Raw genomic sequence first — 24,380 nt, 5'->3', positions numbered from 1 at the left:
GTTCAAGAAGCTAGTTTTCCCTGTCCAATAACTTCAACAGGCTAAATATTAGGAGGGTGGATTTGGAAACAAGGATTCCTATTTTTTATCCCTTCCATCTTATTTATTTACAAAATTTCTACCCCATATTTATTCACCCTACAGCTTACAAATACACAAACATCCCCATATAATCCAAAACCAGAACCAATAACATCCAAGTGAAACTCTCTCAAAAAGTATAATTGCAACACAAAAACCATTATCAAAACCACTTAAGAACCGCTTGTGTTCATCTGCCTTTGCACAGGAATGCAATCATTGCTAGCATCCTCTTGCATATGGATTAAGGAATTGCCAGCCTCTTCTTGCTCATGTGCACATGGCAGAGGTGTGGGGATAGATGGGTTCAATCGCTGGGAAAGAACTCTGAGGGAGGCTCCCTGCACCATATCCAATCCTTGGCCTAGAAATCCCCCATTTCTGCAATAAATCATGTAATTATAGTTACAGAGTTTCTAGGTATGGAAGAAACTCAGCTGTGAATAAGGCAAGTCTCAGGGTTCAGTACTGACTTCATTATGAAGTCACTGGTTAGTATTAATAAATTGTGCTTTTTATCATGAGGAAATCCTGATCTGACACACAGGCACATGTTACACAGCAGGTTATATTCCAAAATACTATACAGGTGGATTCACAAAACACAGGAAGGTAAGGTTGTATTTGATAGTTTATAGTCAGCAAGTCATAGGAAACCAGCTATGTATTATGCAGGCATAGTGTGTTTGTGAAATGGCAATTGTGCTTCTTTAAATGAAGGCTTAGCATGTTATGTGAACCCAGCCTATTATACTTGCATGCAAAATTTAGGCACCCCTGGTCAAATTGTATGCTTCAGTGGAACTCTAAATGAACAGAAGTTGACACAACCTCCACATGATATCTGTGCATCTGAATGCATATTTAATATTTACATGCAGTTCTTTGCAGATTCAAAATGAGAATTCACATGTTTACTATGCAGCATGTTATTTAGCAGAGGGATTATAAAAACACAATTATGTAAAGAGATGACAAATGGTTAGAAATAAGGTTTCTATAATCTTGCAGGTTTACTTCTATAAAGAAACTTAATCTTACCAAAATTGTTCTTTGAAGATTAGAATTAACACTGCTGAACATCAATTTTCCCACTATTGTAGCAATTGTGGGAAAGACAAGAGCTCCACACAGAATACGAGTGGCAGAGACATGATCTGCTAAAGGGTTGGCCTCAGCTGGAATACGAGGAACAGGACATCCAATCCCTGAAGAAAAATGCCATTGCTAACCAAATATTAGAATATCCTAAATCATGTGTGTTATACATTTCTACACAACAAACTTTTCAATGTAGCATTTTAATTGGATTCACATTCAGCATTCTTTGCACAACTTTTTGCATTAAATCCCATTAAAATAATGTACGATTAATTAATTAATAATGCTATACAAAGTAAGTTTACAGTATTCTTTACATTTTGGTTCTTTCAACATACCTTATCAATTGAGATAGAATTCAACCAGAACCAGCAAAAAATGTGTTTTTTAAGGAAGGCTCTCTTCCTTAAAGAAGGAGAGTTTTTATTTATTTATTTTGCTATACCATTTCATTCTTCCTCACTGAAAGCAAGCCCAGCCTAGATATTAATATTTTGTAGCATTACCTGGAAATATACTGTTCAGTATCTGCAGTTTGTTAGAGTATTTTCGCCACAATCTAAGCACATAGTCTTCCCAGCGGATCATCTTTCCCAATATAAGCATAACTGGGATGGTGGGAAGTCCAATTAAAAGGAATAATGGATCTGCTCTCTCCATGACATCAAGGCCCTCTTTATGACCCACAACCTGACCAAAACAATAACCAAAACAAAACTACACATTACTACTTTAAGCAAAGCACCTTATCTGCATTAACACATAATCATTTTATAAAGGATTACTCAAAGAATCTTTATCAAGTGTGTTATTTACGTGATACAATTTATCAATAGTTCCATGGCTGAATCCTTTAAAGCTAGTTTAGGAAGACAACAATGTACAATTTAAATGACATCTACAGCCATCTACTCTAATTAAGGTACAACACTAGTTCTTAATTTTATCAGATGAAGACTTTTCCCTTCAGATATCTTAGCTCAAGTATAGGAGAAACTGCTTTAATGAAATGCTTTGACTTACTGAAATAAAAAAAATATATTACTGGCACCCATCTCAGATCTATAGATACAGTACTATTAACTGCCACAGCTAAAAAATAACGCTTTTTCCATTTGTAAAAACAATAGCTTCAGTTGAACAAATGTGTTTAGAGGACACTGCAGGAGAGCTGGAAAATACCCAGGGAATGTAAGTAGCATTGTACCACACTATTATACTGGGATAAGAAGGCTATCCTGTGCAGAGAAAGTGACTGCAACGAGTCAGAGGACTAAGGAAAAGAAAACGAACTTGATAGTTGGATAAATTTTATTTAGGACCACTTACAACCAATATCTATTTTTATCTTTTTTTAAAAGTATTTCTAATAATGTATTTTTCATATCTATTGCAACATCATCTTAATAAGCTGTGCTGGCAGCACAAAAATACCTTGAGACTGAAATTTGACACATGATTTTTTAACAAGATGTAAATCAGTCTGAAAGAGACAGAACTGAAATGAAACAAGTGTAGATGCTAAACAAGAATGGTGTTTCTAAGTTAATATATCAAGAACAAACCTCAGTTTAAAGCCAGACTTTTAAAAAATCACTAATAGTATATATTACTCTATTTATAGGGATGAATAATCATTCATAAAGAACTGAAAACTGGTATAATTATATAGATATTATAAATGCATAAAGTACGATTGGGCTCAGGCAGTATTTGTTTTTGTGCCTGCGATTCAGTTTTTGACTCCTGGCGGCTACCTGGACTAGTCCCTGCAGTTTTCTTGGCAAGGTTTTTTTCAGAAGTGGTTGGCCATTGCTTCTAAGGGCTGAGAGAGAGGGACTGCCCCAAGGTCCCCAGCTGGCTTCATGCCTAAGGTGGGACTAGAACTCACGGTCTCCTGGTTTCTAGCCTGGGGCCTTAATCACTACACTGAACTGGCTGTAGGGAGTATTTAAGTTTCATAAATAAAACTCTAGCTGTAATGCACTGGACACATTTCAGTAGGTGTAGTGTCTGTTTTAAGGCCTACATGAAGTGAAAAGCTGCACGGGAGAGTGCTTAAAACTGACAATCAAAGCTCAATGCGAGTCAGTCGTCTTTGCCTCACTTCTTCTTTCTCCTCAGAGACGGAGAAAGTATAGCAGTCACTGCAGTTTTATTTTTAAAAAGTTTGAAAGCTTGATTCAAGCCTGATCTCCTCCTACTAAATTGTAAATTCCACTTCTCTCTCTATGTAGCTCAGATCAGCATGCACTGACAATCATGCTGTTTTTAAAATAAAAAAATTGAAAAGAAGTTTAGGCTAAGAAAAAAAGTACAGCTCGTCTATAGTCACCCAGGAATGCTTGTGACACAGCACCATCTAGAACTCAGGTTTTCATGTCATCACCATTCACTAAGCATGCTGACTCTTGGCAGTCTTGCGAGATTTTAAACTAGTGGTTTTAGTTCTTAAATGGTAATCTGGGACAAGCTGCTTTTTTCTCTAACTGAATTCTTGAGCAGAATTGTTGTGACTCTGAGGAAAGGACAGAGTTCCACTATGATCGCTACTCTAGAAAAAAGTGGGATACAGGTATGATTAAAACACAGGGGGCCTTAAAATAATTTTCTCCTATAAACCTTAATAAAGCAACTCAACTTTGAAACCAGAGGCTTTTCTTTTGGGACTGATGGACTACCGTTGGAAAAAAGTCACTGAACTTTGTTTTTATACATGATAACTGCAGCAAGATTATTATATGCACAAAGGTCCTGGCCTCTGCCTATGTACAAATCGCTCCTGGCCTTCCAGAGGAGTCTGAAGACCTGGCTCTGCCGCCTTGCTTGGGGTGGAGAGGGGAGCAGCTCCATGTGGGGATGGCTGCTATCCTAGACCACTCCTCCCACATACGGGCTGTGTCAGATTCTTTTGCCACTTGGACTTTTTTACTTGTATAATTATTTATTAAGAGTAATTTTATATTTATATATTGCTGTTTTAATCAATTATTTTTATTGTAAACCGCCCAGAGTCCCCCAATGGGCGGGGAATGAATGAATGAATGAATGAATAAAGGTGCAAAGATTCATTGCTACCCACAATGGAGAAATGGATGGTAAAGATGATGGAATTTACTGTGATGGCCAAATTGACTTCTTTGATCAGAGAAAAGACATTATATTTATTTATTTATCAAATTTGTCACCGCCCATCTCCTTCCTCCAGAGGGACTCTGGGTGGTTTACAACAAAAGTAGTCAATTAAAAAAATAAATACAAAAACAATACAATACAATACATAAAAATATAAACATTAATAAATAACTATAAAGATAGCAGTAAAAATGAAGTCCAAGTGGGAAGATCTAACACAGACCATGTCTGTGAGGAGCACTCTAGGGTGCCAGCCATCCCCACGCGGAGCTACTCTCGTCTCCGCCCCAAGTGAGGCGGCAGAGCCAAGTCTTCAGGTTCCTCTGGAAGGCCAGGAGTGATGGGGCCAACCTCACCTCTGGGGGCAGCGTGTTCCAGAGGGTGGGAACTACTGCAGAGAAGGCCCACTTCCTGGACTCTGCCAAATGAAACTCTCTTGTAGGCAGGGTCCGCAGCATGCCCACTCTGCATGATCGGGTGGGACAGGCTGATGTAATGGGGAAGAGGCGGTCCCTCAGGTAGCCTGGCCCCATGCCATGTAGGGCTTTAAAGGTGATAACCAACACCTTGAATTAGACCCAGAAGTAGACCAGTACCCAGTGCAGCTCACACAGTAGAGGTGTTATGTGTGCTGATCTAGGCGCACCAAGGATAACCCACGTGGCTGCATTCTGGACCAGCTGTAGCTTCTGAATACTCTTCAAGGGTAGGCCCATGTAGAGTGCATTGCAGTAGTCTATGTGGGAGATAACAAGGGTATGAGTGACTGTTTGAAGGGCCTCATGATCCAGGAAAGGGCGTAACTGGCACACAACATGAAGCTGCGCAAAGGCCCTCCTGGCCATGGCTGCCACCTGCTCTTTGAGCAGGAGCCATGAGTCCAGGAGGACTCCCAGATTATGCAGCGGGTCTGTCTGGGGCAGTGCAACCCCATCCAGAACCAAAGATGACAAAGCCCTGGATATAGAAAAGCCATTACCTCACAGCCACTCCATCTTACCAGGGTTCAGCTGAAGCCTGTTGTTCCCCATCCAGACCCCTGCAGCCCCCAGGCACTGAGAGAGGACAGACACAGCATCACTTACCTCACCTGGGATGGAGATGTACAACTGAGTATCATCAGCATATTGATGATACCTCACCCCATGGTGACGGATGATCTCACCCAGTGGTTTCATGTAATGTTGAAAAGGAATGGAGAAAGAACCGAACCCTGCGGCATCCTACAAAGGAGGGGCCAGGGGTCGGACCTCTCACTCCCAATCACCACTGATTGGGACCAGCCCTGGAGGAAGGAGGTGAACCAGCACAGGACCACGCTGCCCACCCCCAACTCCCTGAGTCGCCCCAAAAGGATACCATGGTCGATGGTATTGAAAGCTGCTGAGTGATCAGGAAGAGCAAGGATGGCTGCACTGCCTCCATTCTGCTCCCACCAGAGGTCATAAGTGTGACCAATGCTATTTCTGTCCCATATCCGGGCCTAAAACCTGACTGAAAGGGGTCTAGATAATCTGTTTCCTCCAGAACCCTCTGGAGCTGTAAAGCCACCACTTTCCCCAAAAAGGGGAGGTGGGAGACTGGATGAAAATTGTACAGAACAGTAGGGTCCAGCAATGGTTTCTTGAGGAGCGAGTGCACCAATGCCTCTTTAAAGGCAGCCGGGAACATTATCTATGTTTATTGCTGATTGGAAACCCTTTATAGACTTTTTGTGTGAAACAGAAAAAAAATGAACTTATGATTTATGGTTTTGATGATTAGAAAAAATACATTATAGAAAAAAGAGTTATGTTGTAACCATAGAGTAAGAGGTAAATTTATAACTGCTGTAAAGAAAATTGGAGGTTACTTCTTTATATTTTATTTTTTCTGCACTTTTGGCTTTGCCTTTCTTTTCCTTTTTTCCCTTGTATCTTTATTCTATATTAGTTTGTTAGTTTTTACCTTTCTTTTTAAAAAAAATAAAAATTATATGTATAAAAAATAAAGCAGCTCAACTGTATATTTTGATACCAGTGCTATCTGCTAGATATGGTATTGGCTATGGATTGGGGAAACTATGGTTCAAATCCTTACTCATCCACGGAGCTCACTGAGTGATGGAGTCAACCATTAACTCTGAGCCCTACTGCCTGGAGTTCTCAGAGAAAAGGTGAGATATAAACACAATAAAAAAAGAGAAAATGAATGGTAAGATTGAGAACTGCTGCAACAGAGTAGTTAGAAAATTGAGCTGCAAGTTAAGAGATCTGTTGGTTATATCTTGCTTCACCTAACTAGGCAATAATGGAGAAGCTCTCTCTGAACACCAGGACCCAATTTGCAATAGCGGAGATAATATTTGCACATCTTTAGGGTTTACTGTATTCTCTACAAGATGATACCTACATAACTTTTTTTTAAAAATGCTGTATTTTGGCACAATCTATATACTACTAAAACTCTTGTGTCTGTTGGTTTGTAACCTTTAACTGGAAAAAACAATGTATCATAGGCCAACAGTTTTGAACCAAGGTACCTCAAATGGGCTAACTTACAGAATGCGTCCAAAATCTGGGACCCATGACTCCCATGGAATAGAAATTTGGCAAATTTTATAGAACATTTTATGACATAAAAATTATCATAAAACATTTTATGACATAATACAGAATGTCATAAAACATTTCCTGTGATCAGCTCCTGATGTTTGACTGTGCTATACATTCAATATGAATGACATGGGCTATTTTCAAGGCAGATATATCTCTGAATGTCTGCCTGAATTTTAAAGAACTTTTCCAGTGAAGGCAGTACATTAGAAGCTCTGCCATTGTTGAAGGCATTGAGGAACCTGGTAAGGGAATATCTCTGAAACCCAACAGGTCACGGGTTGCCTAGTTAAAAATTAACTGGGGACATGGTAGTTTCGGCATCTTAAATTTCAGATTGTGTTTTGTTTTAGCAAGAAAGCATAGTCATTATCCAATTAAAAAAAAAGACTTTTGCATCTAAGTTGTGTGCACAATTTCAAAGCTTTTTAGAGTGTCTTTGAATAAATATTTCAAAGTACGTTTATTTATACAGTAAACACTATCTGCCACATGAAGCTTTGAAGCAATATAAGAACATCCTTGAGCTTCATAAGTTACTTTTTAGTTCTTCACAGTTGTCACTGAATACTGCAGAAAACAAACCTCCAGTTTACAGGGACCTTTGTCTGGTCTGATACAACAACTCGGTTGTTAAAAGTGTCATTCAGCCTGCAATGGATCAAACACTAGCTGAACGTTAAATGGTGTAATCTTCTTCTTTCGTATCCAGACCAAACCTTAAGCTGCCAATATAACGCCACCTTCTTGGCTTTGTCACTGGCCCAAACAAGTCATTTTTCAGTGCACACTATTGGTAATAATCGGCAGGTCAGCAGGTGGGCCGAATTCTGTATCTCTCCACATTCACACAGCGTGTTATTATCAGTCGGCAATCCCCATTTTTGAGCATATTAGTCTTACGCTTAGGCACTCCAACCCTCAACCTATTCAGAGTCCTCCAAATAACATAGGGGAGGTCAATTCCCTTATATCCCTTATCTTATCGTGTAATACTTTTTATTTGCCCTGACTGGCTAGGGGCAAGTAACCAATGAAATGCTTAATACTGTAAAACATTACTGATATATTATAAAAAATGTGTTATCTGTGTGGGGTAAAGACAGTTTGATTCCAACAGAACATGACAGCATTATTCCAATCAGCTGGATAAGGTTAAAGAACCTTGTACGATCTAATGGTTAATGACAATACACCAGCATTAGTGCTGTCAACCAAAATATACCCTGTGAACATAGCAAGAATGGGTATGCACAAACCAGCCTAGATCCTGAATCTTATCAGCCCAGACAACAATCCAAGACATTAAAACTGGAAAAGTGCTCATTAAGTCTGAATCTTTTTCAGTGGTAGAGTTTTGCTCTTAGTACAGATATTTTAATAACAATAGCTATATGAAGAAGCTGGATTGTAATTGCTTGAAGCCCATATTATAAATGCCATGTATGGTAATGTAAAATCTCCCTTGCGTCAAGCTTGACTCCTGGTAACTACATGAACATGTCCATGTGGTTCCATAACAACAGTATGTAGCGGTTTGCCACTGCCTTCTTCTGCAATTGTTTCTTTGAGGGCCGGACCACGGGATTTTCCCATATCCAGAAATGAACATTTGTTTTTTGTTTAGTTTTTTTGAGATCAGTCAAGCTCAGTGAGAGGCTGCCACTTCCTCTGGCAGAAATGCCTTTACCAGTTGCTGAAGACACCAAAGTAATAGAATCACAATGACAAATACAAGGAGGCTAAAAAAGAGCAAAACCCCACCTGGGTGAAAGAAACACAATCTGGATCAAAGTGTAGTAAACTGGGTTTTCCTATCCTGCCTTAGAATTCTCTCTTACCCACCCCCAAGGGCTCCTTCAGCAAATCTCTAGCAGTTTCCAACTCGATTACAATACTTTAACATTTAGAAAGTTTATCTGAACCTGCATCACTGTTACAGCTCCGTAAGTGACAGCTGTCCAGTAGATAGAGCCCACCATTATTCCAGCTGCAGCGAACGGACAGGCTTTTGAGATAAGACGATCTGCTAAGTCCAAGACATAAACAACTGGACCTGTAATGTAAAGAAGTAAGATTCTGTAGCAACAGTCATAAGCTGAGAGAGTATATAGCAGAGGAGTAATTGGCATATGAAAATTATGTTTTATTAGTAATTTTTATAATTGCCTTAACAATTGTTTCTTTCTTTCTGCAGAAGTATGCTATGTCTATACTTCCATTATATTGTGTCTTTCTAAGTAGCTAGTGGTATATCTGTAATACCCATGTTCTTAAACAATTTAATCTGAAAATGCAGAAACTGAAAATACAAAGCTGGTAACCTACCTTATTGCATCAAGATCTGAAAAACAAGTTAATATATGATGTTGCTTTACAACCATTTTTCTCCTTAATTTTATTTTCACCCTCATCACAACTAGGAACTGTTCTTATGGCACATATGGCTTTGTTACTGGTCCCACAGTGATGCCACACCACTTTTTTTTCCTCTTTGTCATTTTGCAATTGGCCACACTTTAGTCTGTGTTAATGGAAAACCTAAAGCTTCCCACACCATTTCCAAATTTTCAAATATAGAAGACTCACACTTAAAATCTTGGGAGAAAAACCTGTTTCAGTCAATATGTGCATCTTACCTAGCTTTGGAAATACTATCAAATATTCTGCATTGCACTGCGGACAGGCAACCCGAGCCGTACTGTTCCCTCTCTGTTTTTCATCCACCCAACGTTGCAGACAAGTTTGGTGAACCCATTTTGTAGAGCCTCTACATCTGCATGGTCTCACCCATTCTGCTGTTCTGTCATCCTCGTCAGTAGCAAAACAAACCCAGCAACTCCTGTAAATTAAACACAAGTCACATCTCAGTTACAATTACAAATGTAAGAACAAAATGTCCTTGTTTGTCTCTATGCTTCTTCTTAAATTTTTTAAAAATAAAAATTTAATATTTTTATTCATTGTATTCATTCAAAGAATAAAAATGTCAAACAAAAGGATCACATCTTTGACTAGTATTCTTTGGAAATTTGAGTTCCAGCCAGAAACGTCAACTTCATCAACAACTAAATCAATCTACTACAGGATGAAAGCCTCTTCATTGAAGTTATGGACCATAATCTACCGCGCGGGTCCGATGTGGGTTAGCAGACATATGTTCTCCCAGTCTTGGGCTGAGAGGAGCAAATGGCCCAAAGTTGCTCAACTGATTTTTGTACCTCAGGAAGGATTAAAACCTCTCCCTGCTCCTGGTCTAGCACCTTAACCACTATGCCACACAGGATCTCACCAAATGATATTTGGCCAATATTAAAAGCAATCTTACACATCATTTTAAAATCATTAATATCTAAAGTTTACAATTTAAGAACTACATTGGGGTCTTAAGATGTAACAGTTTAAATACACTTGCTTAGAAGTAAGTTTTATGCAATTCAGTGGTACACTGTTAGACTGCTTAGAATTTCAAAATGATTACCTAAATTTTCACCCAAGAATATAGTCATAATCACATAATTTTTGTTTTCCATAGGTAGCAAGTCCACATACTCCAGAATTTCTAATAGTAAAGAGTAATGGGCTTCTGAACTCAAAATAGTTAATTTGAAGTTCATACTTTAAGACATGGTACTGCATGCTACTACAAACTTCAAGGAATCCAGGGAATATAATTTATAAGCATATTATTAATAAAAATAGCGTTTCTTTTTTTAAAAAGATATTCCACTTTCAGTCTTAATTTTCAAGGTAAGATACAAGGTAATTAAACTCAGTAACAAAAATAAATTGATTTGAAATCAATAAAACAAAAACTGTATTTTTATATGCCTGTTTATAAGAATTTAACAATGCTAATGCCAACAGCTTTTTGCCTGCAGACACTTTTCTTGACATCTGCCACTGACTCACTCCCTGACTGGTAAATTAACGGCCATAGTTTTAAAATGTAGCCAGGAGGTAGAAAGTGAAGTGGGCAGGAAGCAGCATTCTAGTACATCAGTGTTTTGTAACTGAGTTGCTTCCAAGCAGCCATTTTGCAAGACTATCCACAAAAGTGGGACATAAATGGAATTGGTTGCTCTGGAGGATGACATTTGTCAGAACATGCACCCTCCCATCCTTTTAGAGCTCTTGGCCGTATTCAGTACCATCAACTATAATGTCCTCCTGGACCACCTGCAAGAAAGAGGGTTGGATATTGTTATATAGTGGTTCCAGTCTTATTTGAGTAGGCATTACCCATTAGTAATTGTGAGGGAGAAATAGTTGAGGCCATGGTTACTCCAATGTAGGGTGCCACAGGACAATAGCCCTTTCCTTTCCTCCTATACTATTTAACATCTGTGTAAAACTGCTGGGAGAGGTCAACCACAGATTGGAGGTGAGATACCATCAGAATGCTAATGATACTCAGTTGTACATTGCCACTCCAGGCTAAATAGGATATGCTGTGGAGATCCTGATTTGATGTCTGAATGCTATAAGGGACCAAATGGGGAAAAATCTTGCTTGGGGATAGGATATTGTTATCTGCCCTCTAGAAATGCTGAGGAGAAAACATTAAAGAGAGCACTAAAGAATACCCAATGATACTTGGGATATGTGAGTATAAAGAAGCATCTCTGTGATTCTTTGAGATTGATAAATTTATCAGTTTCAACTTAATAAATTAATACATTTTATTAAATTTTGACTGAAATTGCTCTGAAACTCGAATCCATTGTTTGATAACATCTTTAGCCTTTTCAAATTCTAAGAATAATAGATATTTGGTGGAGAAGCTATGTAAGAGCAGATTACATATAATGCTCTTCTATCATTTAGACCTACAATTGCCAACTGATATTAATGAGAGCAACCCAACTGCAGGCAAGTTAAGCCTTATCCAAACAAATAAAATGACTAGCCAAACTTTGGCTTCAATTCTGAGTAGCTTGGCTCTAGTCTTGAGGCTGCATTAGGAACATATCCAGGGTTAAAAAAGGAAAACGATCTTAAGAAATCTTATTGTCCTTTTTGAGGTCGGCATAAGGACCTAATGGCATGTCATACAGTAATTGTGTAACTAATTCTGCAGCAAACCATTTGATGGCAACTGGAATAAAATTGCTTCCATGCATTTAATGAAGTCTGATGGAAGTGCTGCAGCAGCAGTTCTTTTGCGTCACAGGGGAGGCTTAATAAACATGAGCACTTTTTAAACCTGAAAAACAACTTAGATACTTAAAACTTTTAACTTGCTCTAATCTGGTACTGTTGGAAAACAACATGACTTCTGTCTTTTTGATAGTTAATGAGTAATTGCATCTCTCTACAGTGTTCAGTGAGAGCCTTAAATCCTCTCTTAAGATCATTTTGGGTCAATGACAAAATAATGGCATTATCAGCACAAACCAAAATAGGTAACTTTTTATCAACTAGTGTGGGGGCCATATAATCCTAATTCCTGCATATATTTAATAAGCAATTTATAGATTTTTTTTTTAAAAAAAACCCTTTTTAGTTTAATATTTATATTAGGTACAAATTCAGGTTGGATGATATAAAACTGAAAAAAAATATTTGTGGGTACCACATTTTTCACGGCATTTTGGTTAAAAATTCGAGGGCCGGTTTATCCGCGAACGGGCTTATATGTGAATATACTGTATATGGCACGTGCAAAAATCTAAATCTTGGTTTATTAAACCAAAATTTGATTGTCAAAGCCAAGTGAAGCTTTGAATTTTAAATTTAAATTTGAACTTAATATATTTGTTTTCATAAAATTCATAATTTCTTTTAATCCAAATATTTTTAAAAGGACACTTAAACAATTAAGATTGAAATTAAAATTAAAAACCATTGAACATGGGACTCTAATTCATGTATTAAATGTACTGTATGCAAATATGTGGCTTAACTTGAATTAAGTTATTACTATTCCAAATTTTGTTATTCTGCAAGATATGAAACATGTGGGGTCCTTGATATTCTCTGAGCTTGGTTGTCTGCTTGCAGATGTTCAATCAATCAATTTTATTTCGGTCATAGACCAGCATACAACTAGTAACATAACAATTATGCTAAAATAAAAATACAAATAAAAAGTCACATTGATAGCATAAAATAAGGTATTGATGAAATTTACTAAGGTAAAATTACAGAGTGTAGATATTAAAAAGCAAAAGAATCCTATAGAATTACAATTAATTTTACCATGAATAAACTAAATATTATACATAACTAGGGCAAATAACTATAAAAGGACATAAATAATACTAGAATTTGTAAAACACTATGAAAATGTAAAGCTATGCTAGCTTATATTATCAAGTCAAATCAATTTTTATTTGGTCATAGACCAGAAATTAAACTAGAAGATTTACATTTAATTAGAATAAAAGAAAAAACACTTAAAATTCTAAAAAAAAAATTATAAGAAAAATTAGAAGAGATATTGCGCATGCTGTATAAATTATAGAGCAGTATTTAGCTATGGTCAATGAAGTAAAATCAGATTGGTCTGATAGAAACAGCTTGAGATAAAAAGAATCCAAATGACCTGGTTGTTTAGTAAAAAATTGAGATAATAATTTCTGACAAGCATCTGCATAGAGGGGACAGCATAAAATGACATCTTCCATCGTTTCAATTACTCCTCATTGCAGATGTTTTGTTGCCCAACTAGCCAACATCTTCAGTGCTAATGTGCTAATATATGCTAATATGAAAAATTACAGATGAACAAGGACAAATAGCACACAACCTAAATTCAGGGTCCAAATGTCCAAACTGAACCTGTTTCCAATCACAAGAAACAAATTCAGAAGCACTTCACACATTTTAAAACAGGAAATAAATCATTTATTTTTGCACATTTACATATATAGGCTAAATAGCTAGATCAAAGATACTGCAAAAGGTACATGTGAATGCCTGGGGATTTTTTGACTGCACTGTTGCTGAGAAGGATTTGGATTCTACAACAGCCTATGCTTCATTTCTGAATGACACCTGGGAAGTCCCAGACTACATCTTACAAAAACTGGGAAAGATGTGTTTGGCAGATGTCACTCTCATCAGGAAGGGGTTAAGCTGGATGAAGTAGTATAGCAAAAGTCAGGAACCAAATATACAGTCAAGCACTGGTGTCAATAAAGCAGAACACAAAGAGAGAAGCATACAGCTAAGCTGGGGGTGCAGTTTCACAGGAAACTACAACTATTTGGTGCCACTGAAAACCTTCAGATGTTTCTGAAATAAAAAAACAGAGTATGGAAAATAAACAGGAAGAATTAGGGAGCCAAACTCAGAAAGGAAGGCAAATATTTGATAGAATCACTGGAACTTGGTGGGATGATGACACACAGACTGGAAGGCTACAACTTATTCAAAAGGAAGAAACCCAAAAGGAATAAAAGGAGAAACATTAGTTTATCTCAGATCCCAAAGGCAAGCAGAAGTTACAGATGAAGTCAGTTGTTCAAACAGGCATGCATGCCATAGTGACAAGGGGAGATTTCTCCAAGGAATGTAATAGTTAAAGGCTGAACAAATTCCTGTCCTTTCTTGCTGACAACTTCATTTGTCAGAAGGCTGAACAAGAGGCTCTGTTATCATGGACTTAATTTATACCAAAAAATAGTAACTGGTTGAAGAAGTGATCATCTTTGAATAATGTTCTGTTCCCAGGGCAGGAGGAATTGAGAGGAATCAGATCTGTATATTGGACTTCAAAAGAGTAGATTCTGTTATATCCAAAGGGAGGAAAGATTGGATCCAATGGCTTTAAATCCTGAAGGTGAGAAGTGTCCAGGAAGGATGGGGTATCCTATAAAAGATACTGAAAGTGCAATCACATTTTTGTTCCTACTAGGAAAAAAATGGGAAAAATCTAAAGAGCCAAGTGTAGATACATGCAGAGCCCTCTAAAATGCTGAGGAGAAAAGATGATATTTGCGAGAAATGGAAGGAGGGACACATAACCAAAGAATACAAAGTAGTCTCCAGAAACTATAGGACCTATTTTAGAAAGCTAAAGCTCAGAATGAGCTGAGGCTTGCAAGAGATACAAAAACAACAAAAAAGTGTTATATGATATGTTAGAAACAAAAGGAAAGCCAAAAAGAATAGATACTTTCTCCACTGTGAGGCAAAAGTAGTGAATTGGTAAGGGGTAGTGGTAAAAAGGCAGAACTTCAAAACTCCTAATTTTTCTCCGAGAAAGGAAATGGCACCCTAGCTGGTCACAACTATGCTTTTGGGGTAGTAGAGAACTGCAGTTTAGGATAGACAAGGAGAGGAAAAGAGAGAATTTAGCTCTTTAAAAGATATTGGTCTCCTGGGTCAGATGGATGACATCCTACGTTACTGAATGAAGTAGCAAACATGATCCCAGAACTGCTCTTGGTAATCTTTAAGAACTTCCTGAAGATTGGCAAGGTCCAGGAAGACTGGAGGAGAACAAATGTCATCCCCATCTTCAAAAAGGGCAAGAAAGAGGACTTAGGAAAATGCAGACCTGTCAGCTTGACATCCGTATTAGGCAAGGTCCTCAAACAGATTTTACAGCATGTTTATCTGTCAGAGATGCTCTGGATCATCCATGGAGCAGGGAGTTGGGACTAGATTATTAAGGTTACTTCTAACTTTTTGATTCTATTATTGCTCTACAGTTGAAAGAAACTGAAAGTCTTGTAGAGATTTCTTGAAATAAAATGTCCTTCAAACCTAGTACAGGAACAGAATTTTTAGGGTGTTCATAAAGAACCACTGTTATTCCAGGAATATTTCTTGTCTTTGCTCTTCCTAATATCAAACCAAAATCCTATCCAAAATCCTTTGAGACTAGGAAATGGGACCAAGCAGTCTGAATAGGATTTATACAAATTCTGCAAGAAAAAGCACCCGAAACAATGGGGAACAACTTATACAATGTAATCTATTATAGAGATGTACATCATGCTTTGGATTTGATTTGTGGCTCACTTATCCAAATGTTACTCACTACTGATAATAATAATTGTGTTTGGGATTCCTGCAATGTCTTAAAGTATTTATTTTTATCTAGCAAGCAATATTTCAGTAACATAATCTGCTGTGTATATAAATAAATAAGGATATAAGAATTTATTAATGCTATCCTACCTGTACAAGCTGTCCTGGGAAAGTCATCTTATGTACATATAGGAGAGTATGTACAAAGATGGTTTTCCAAGGAAATTTCCTTCTCACAACATAATGCAAATACTTAATAAAAAATAAAACCCCACAAAACAAAAGGAAATATTGCTATGAATGCTCTTATAAAAAGAATGTGTATATAAATCTCAGAAATGAAAAATACATTTAAGACCATAATTTTAAAAATTATAAATTCTTCTAATCAAACAAAAAAGGATACATTCATGATTTTTTCCCCTTAATTTCTCAACTTGTAGTAAGTCTGATGGTTACTTCAGATAAAATGGGGGAAATAAAAAACAGATTTTGAATATTCTTGAAGCAACTCAACAGACTAAGAGGGTTAATGTTCATTTGAATGACAGCAAAAATAAAAAACATCAGTGGATCATCCCATGTATTTTTCAAATACATTTTCAAGTAAGTTTTAATATTATGCACAACATCCCAAACAATGAGTGAATTGCAAAAGAATTATACAATTACTTTTATAGTCTTAAACCTTTAGCACAATGTGAGTAATTACTGCAATGGTAAAGCTTTGCTTTCTGTCATAAGATTTATCTTGTTACTGACAGTAGATAGAGGAGAAAGCTAAATAAAACCACTGACATAAGGGTCTTAGCTCTTGCCAAATTTTCCATTTTCTTGTACTGAATAAAACATTACCCTTAGCCTAGTACAGAATCAGGTCGCTATTCAGACAGCAACCTAAAATAGTAACAGTTTGCTACGTCAAACAAAACACACTTTCTAAAATTCAGCCCTTGGTCCTTGCTATCTCCTAAGAGAAGGATCAAACCACACAATACCTTCCCCAAATCTTTCGTGTTTTAAAGATTTCAGATGTGGCTTAATATATCAGCACTGGAAAAAATCAGCCTCTTTTTTATTCTATGTAATATATATCTAATGTTTTTTACACAAAATAAAATAGTTTATTTATATATACAAAAGATAACTTTTCCCATTCTTTCATTCACAGACATTTCATTGAATGATGATAAACTTCCAAAAGCATTCTAAGGTTCTTTCTTCCAATCAAAGTATGTAAAAGACAAACTGTTCATATTTCTATTTTTTAGTATGGCAGAGTATTCTATGCTAGAAAGTTGGCTATTACTTGTGTTCAAATTTTGGAGAAAGAGACATTTATAAAAGTCCAAGGGTCAGAATCACACTTTTCAGCTACCGTGAGCTTACACTGACAATTTTGTCAGCCCAATGTGTGATTAGTTAGGATAAAATAAGAATATACGCAAAGCCCTCTTGTATTACTGTATGATGTCACGTCTTTTTACAAATTTAACAGCCATTTTTGAGAAGTCAACATAGTATTATTACCTTTGTTTTATATGCTAAGTGAGGCAAGAATAGATTTGTACAGATTACAGAATTTCTATGCAGAATGTAACAATCCAAAATATATCGTTGGACATAATTTGAAGGCAAAGAGATTACTGTTTGCTTTTTTAAATAGGCACATAAAATAAAGAAAAAGTTTCAGCAGCACACAACATATTTAAGAAAAGCAAGAGACTTCTGTACATCTTTTTAACCTTTCCCTTTAAAGCCAAATTGTTTACAAGAATGTCTATACTAGCAGAAAAAAATTCTGTTCACACCAAATTTTAAACATCTTTATCAGAATTCACTATACAGTTTTTGATAAAAAAGCTATTACAATCCCCAGATCATTTGAAAGAGGAGCTGTTCAAAACTTTCAGCTTTCATAATTTTTGTGAGATCTGAATACTGGCTCATTTGTATCTGACTGCCAACTATATCCTAGTTGTTCTAACTAAAAATAAAATTAGACTGTAAAGAAGAAGAAAAAAATTACATCTAAAAATAGTTGCAACATTTTAATAAACTCATGATCACAAGATTTCAGTACATCTGAAATTAAGCATTTCACTCACTATTTTTCAGGGCACTTTCAAAACACCATAACACAGGTCTTGGTTTTTAAGGCCACATAAGAATAAAACTTTAAACTGAAGCACAACTGCTACAAGGGACTTTTTTGCCCAGAACAATATGAAGATATTAAAAAAGAACCTGTTCAACATATTTAATTATATTTTCAAGTATTTTTAATCAACCAAATTGTAAACTGACTGAACTGAAAAGTCATTATGTAAACAGTGTTAAGCAGCAATGTAAGCAGTTAATTCTATTTAAAGATTCTACAAAGCTGCTTCATATTGCAGCACTAAACTAAAATGTGCTTTGTCATTCTCTGCCACTAATGCTAATCAGCCACTCTCTTCATCTGTACATATCACAGCTATTAATTCATCTTGTCAGTAACTTCACAGGAAAAATAAAGGTGAGATAAAATGTCTTCTTAAACTAATCCTGCTTTTGGGAAGGTGATCTCCTTTATATAAACATGTGAACAAAGATTCTAAACTTTACTGACCTTAAGGTCTTGTTTCACCAGTTATGTAAAAAGCTTAGGCCATTTATTTTCTTTTTCTGTTGATAGCAGTGTGTTTCTGTATCTTAAATAACAATATTCTAATAACTGAATTCTGTGTGTTTACATATGGAAACCACTTAGTATTTGGAATAATTTTTCTTGTATGCTCTTTCTTCAAAATAATTGCCATATTAAAAGAACAAAGAAATGTTTCAAAATTGTTTTGTATGGCATATGATAGTTGCATGGTAATCAGATGGCTTTAAAAAATAATATACACTTGAAAATGGTATCTTAACATCAGACTTTTTAAAAACACAGATACACTCATTTAATTTTTAAAATGGAAAACAAAGATCCACTACTATCCTACAACAATATGACATGAATTTTCATGAATTGATGACAATATATTTAATAGTCTTAATTATTTGCCAGGTTAGGGCAGTGATGGCAGACCTTTTGGGCTTGGCGTGTCAAAAACTTGGAAAATGCTAGTGTGTCCCCCCTTCAAACTTGACCCTGCTAGTGTGTCCTCCCTTCAAACAAAAGAGAAACAATTCTTTACATATTAAAAAAATACAATCCAATTTTGGGCAGCCAAAAGGGCAGAGATGTGGGGGGAGATAGGTGGGTGGGGGAGCCTTTGTTCGTTCAGTTTCTCTGGTAACTCAGACGGGGAGAATAGTTGTTGTCAGGTGTTGGTGAACGCTGGCAAGCCACCGAAAATGTGTATCACCTTTGACACACGTGTCATAGTTTTGCCATCACTGGGTTAGGGGTATAACACACCAGCCCCTAAATTCTAAATTGAAGTCAGTATGTTTTTGCCTCTGTTGTGTAATACTTTACAAACACAGAAAGTACTGCTTAATCTTTACACAAACCATGATACAAACAGATGAACAATGATTTTTTTACTGTTAACAGCAGGGAATGACAAGTCACATTTTAATATAGTGCTGCTATATAAGAAAATTCTATAAAATAAAGTAAAGCTTAAGTGGCTGCTTAAACTCATATTGTACACATTATGACAATTTCTAGGGAAAACATGCAGAGCATTGCTCTAAAATTCATGTAACTGGGAAGGAAGCGTGCAATAATAGAGCAGTCAGAAACCTTTTGAACTGCCACCCAACAGCTTCTCCCATTGGAAGGCACTGAGTAATGCTTTGCCTTCACAGCCTCTGGCTTAATCAAGCCAATTTTTGAATCCAATCTTTCTTTTGTTGGCTTCTCCCGCCACACCAAAATTGGTCCTATGATGTTCTGCTTTCAGGCAGCTATCCTTCTGAAGAACAGACAGAAGAATCCCAAGCCTTTTCACATAATCTTCCCAAAATTGCTTTGGGATGGAAAAATGCAGAGAGAAAATATGCAGAGCACAGCTTCTGGAATCTTTTCCACTCCCTTTACCAGCAGTGGCTATGACATGTCTGTATTTTCTTCTGTTATATAGAAATGTGTTGCATCTATGTGTCTGTGTGTGCTTTCATTCCAGACACTAATTTGTTTGTATGTTTTCTTCCTGCTTTCCACTTGGGGTAATGTATTTGTGTGTGTGCACTAGGAAACATAGGGAGGGCTGCATATGCTACATATGCTCATATGACTTAAAGGGAGAGATATGGAGGCTGAGAATAGAGCAGTTGGCATCATTCTGAGCCATTCCCCATATACACACACTGGGTTTTTATTCTGAATTTTTTTTGTCCACACCCAACTGGATCTGGTTCATTTTCAAGCTTTATCTTCTTTTGGGGGGAGGGGGTGACCTTTCCCAAATTTGGTCCTGTTCTATTTTTGAAGAACAAAGAGACAGAGTCCCAAGCCCTCCTGCATAATTTCTGTCCATATTTTGTTGAGTTGGAAAAAATAAAAAGACACACATATGGTTTGACTGGTTATGTGCCATCAAGGTGGTGTCGACTCTTGTAATCCGTCCACATAGATTTGGGTTGATTTGTTCGATGATCCATTCTTGGCTTTCCATGATACTCTCAGGAATTTTTTCCAACACCAAATTTCAAAAGCATCAATACTGTTTCTATCCTGCTGCTTCAAAATCTCACTTTCACTTCCATAGAATATCACAGGGAATACCAATGCCTGCATTATTCTGATCTTTGTAGGTATAGAAACAACATGGCATCTGAATATCATTTCCAAAAACTTCATGCCTACTCTACCAAGTGCTTATATTATATTAATTATATTATATTATATATTATATGTTATTTATGTTATTTTATGTTATGTTATGTTATTGTATTGTATTGTATTATAATACACATAGACACACATGGTACTATAATGCTATTACAGTATGGTTGCAAAGCAGTATCATTTTACAGTAACATAAAACTGTTCTGTAAACATTGCCTACCTAACATTAGAATGATTATTGACTCAGAAATGGATCTAGTGATGTCTTATCAATATAAAGTTTTTGCAATTGACCCAAGGATTAATGGAAATAAAATTCTCCTGGTATTTGAAGTACCTACCTTGAATGCCCTATGGGAAGAAAGGTATAAATCACCATAATAAAAGCATAATATAAATGTTATATCTGAAAGGCACTGTATGAGTTGAAGCTATGTTTTCATCCAGTTTGTCACTGGGAAGGAAGGAGTTTGCAAAAAATAATATCTACTGATGAAACACAGATTCTCATAATGAAGCACCCTGAATGGCAAATGAAAAAAGGACACTTACAAAGATTTTGAGAACTGGAGCATGATGACAGTGCTTTTATGACAAGATTGGCTAAATATTGGTTTATATTTTAAGTTTTAGTTATTCTATAGATTTAGAAATGTTAGATTCTATTAGACCCTGAGAACCATGAGCCACATTATTAAACTAGATGTAGGAAGACTCAAATCCTTATTTGGCCACAAAATAAACTGGTGATCTTCAACCAACCATGTATCCCTAGATCAGGGTTTGTCAACCTAGGGTTCTGTGAAAGGTCACCAGGGGTTCCCTGGGAGATCACAATTGATTTAAAAAATTATTTCAAATTCAGGCAACTTCACATTAAAGAGGTAAATTTCATTCTTTATTTTTAGTTTAAGAATACTGTTAATGCATATATACTGGCCTACACATGAAACAAATACAATAATTTTGTAACTTCTGGCCTATATTTGAGCCTGAATGTGCAGGGGTTCCCTGAGGCCTGAAAAAATATTTCAAAGGTTCCTCCAAGGTCAAAAGGTTGAGAAAGGCTGCCCTAGATTATCTACTTCAAGTGATTGTTTAAAGTGGAATGTGACAAACAAGAAACCTTGAGACCTCTGAAGGAAAAGTCCCATATCAAAATATTAAATAAACTTTCAGAATGCAGCAGATCTTAGAGTTATTATAATTTAAACATAGGTATATTGCTTACTGCAGACCAGTACATTAAACAACAGCCATTCCCCCCCCAAATCTAATATTGTCCAATTAGAGTTTTTCAGGATACCTGATATAGTTTAATGTAGCATAATTGGATGAAAGGTATGTAACTTTCTAGAGTTTTGTATACTTCTATCAATAAATAGTAAAAAAAAACCCTTCAGAGTATAAATTATTTTCTACCATGACTTTACATAGGGAATGTTAGAAGTCCAAAACAAAATAGTTTATAGCCTTACAATATTACTGCATGTACATCCTCTCTTTAGCAAGCAATTTACAGTGCCAATTTAGGTTATTATAAAGAAGTCATTAGTGATTTGTCCATTTTCAACTAGAAAAGCCCCCTATAATGTTCTGCAAAACTTACATTTTGCTTTTGGATTACTGTAATGTCACTGTTTATTTTTCCAACATATTGCTGTGAAAACTATATTCTAAAACAAGCATAATTTAGTTTTTATTTTTATAGTCAAAGATCAAAATGAACTCTAGAAACTACGTGCCCCCATTCACATATATTTTATAGCAGTAATATAGAAATGGTTTGTCACTGCCTTTTTCAAGGATTTTGTTTTAAACTTCCAAGTCTAGTCTATGTAATGTTAATGTGCAGCTATATGTGCTCATTAGGGTAAAGGACCCACTGGATTTAATATAGGATTTAATAAAGTACAAGAGTACAGTGTCAGCCTTCAGTGTAGTTTATTGCACATATTTTACCTTGCCTTGCTAAAACTTAATTTTTGTTTTTAAAAATTTGCTCACTATCAACTTAATAAAACTGATACATCATCCTTTAAATTTTACTAATGTCTAAAAATGATGAACTAAGAACACTAAATTTACAACTACAACTGACCCTCCAAATTCATTTATCTTGCTCCCATAGTAGCCAAGCAAATGCCTATAGAAAGTCCGTAGGATATGAGCATAATTTTATGCTTTTGCTCATGTTCCCTAATATTGAGTGGCATTTCTGCCTTGGATCTTGGAGATAATATATAGCCAACATAATTAATAGCCACTAATAGCTTTGTCTGCCATGAATTTGACTAATTTCCTTTTTTAAACCACTCAAGTTGGCTGACATCATCCAATTTTATGATAAGACAGTTAAACTATGTGTCAGGTGAGAAGTCACCTCTTTTTCAATCTTTCCTAAATCCCCCATTATTCAGCTTGACAGTAAACCCTTGGAACTCTAGTATAATGAAGAAACAAGAAAAGTATCTTTTCATCTACATTCTCCTCACCATGTGCAATATAATACATCTCTGTCAAATTCAACTTTATGCACCTTTTTTCTTAGCAAACAAATCCCAGCATATTTATTCCAAAGAAAGTTGCCCCAGCTCCCTAAACACTAGTTTTCCTTTTCTATACCTTTTCCAGCATATTTTGAAGAAATACAACTAGAACTTTACTTCAGATATATTTATACCCTAAATTTGTTGAAAGGCATTATGAAGTTGGAACTGCAGTTTTGATTCCTTCCTAAACGATTCCCAAGATGGGAAGCATTAATCAAGCAGCATACTGGGTTAGCAATTTCACTGAGCTACAACTCTACCAAGTGTACATATGAAATTACATCTTCCTGCCATGTACATCTCTTTACACTTCCTTATACAGGACCTCATTTGCCATTTTTAGGCCCATTTTCCAAGCTCTTCAAAACCAATATCCCCAAATGACACACATCGGTAAAGTAATGGTACAAATATCAGTCTCTTAATGCAATAACTACAATATCACTGGACAACAATAAAAATGGCAGAACTTCTCAACCTTTCTCCATTTACTTTTATCTTGCTTTGCTCATTAGGTTTAGTCTAAAATAACAGCAGTGCAATATCTCAAGTTAATCGTTTTATTATTTAGTTTTATCTTCCTTTACAACTTATTAGTTACTTCCCATTATTAAGTGAACATAAAATACAGTTTTAGTGGTTTCCTGTTATCTTTTACTGTAAGATGTTTAAATTCATCATTTTAAGCAGTATATTATAAATGACACCAAGAGGTAAAACAACCAAAACTGTCATACAGAGGCCAGGGTAATTGTCCAATAACACAGGATGAAAAGATTGTTCAGCAACTCAAAGACCACCAGTTACAGTATTATTATTCCAAATCAATCCACCGCAGGATAAAAGACTCTTCACTTGAAGGTTATGTACCATAATCTACCATGCTGGTGCGGTGTGGATAGGTAAATAAATGTTTTTTGACTTCTCAGTGTAAGATTGAGACACAGTGACTGGCACAAAGTCACCCTGCTGCCTTCCATACGTAAGGGAGGACTAGAAGATGGGTCTCCCCACTCCTAATCCAGCACTATAAGCACACCACCACTCTGGCTCTCAATTATATATCAATCCCTCTAAAGTATTTTCCAAGAATTTTAACAATTTATATACCACTTTGCAACATAGGGTTCTCTCCCCTACTGTAGTTGAGCCTAC

At 36.2% G+C, this 24,380-nt stretch overlaps 1 protein-coding gene across 1 annotated transcript in view; it reads right to left on the bottom strand.

Moving 5' to 3' along the window:
* Positions 1-24,380, bottom strand: part of MARCHF5 (membrane associated ring-CH-type finger 5) — a 31,523-nt gene that overhangs the window by 5,258 nt on the left and 1,885 nt on the right. Inside the window, exons 2-5 of the mRNA XM_063307386.1 lie at positions 9,551-9,753; positions 8,837-8,967; positions 1,689-1,872; positions 1,123-1,289 (exon numbers count right to left, since the gene is read on the bottom strand). Of these exons, the coding sequence (XP_063163456.1) occupies positions 1,123-1,289; positions 1,689-1,872; positions 8,837-8,967; positions 9,551-9,753 (685 nt within the window). The remainder of the gene's footprint in view (positions 1-1,122; positions 1,290-1,688; positions 1,873-8,836; positions 8,968-9,550; positions 9,754-24,380) is intronic.

The sequence above is a fragment of the Candoia aspera genome, chromosome 6, assembly GCF_035149785.1.
Source record: "Candoia aspera isolate rCanAsp1 chromosome 6, rCanAsp1.hap2, whole genome shotgun sequence".
Taxonomy (NCBI): Eukaryota; Metazoa; Chordata; class Lepidosauria; order Squamata; family Boidae; genus Candoia; species Candoia aspera.
Note: the sequence above shows the minus strand (reverse complement) of the source record. Positions and strands in the feature narration are given on the sequence as shown.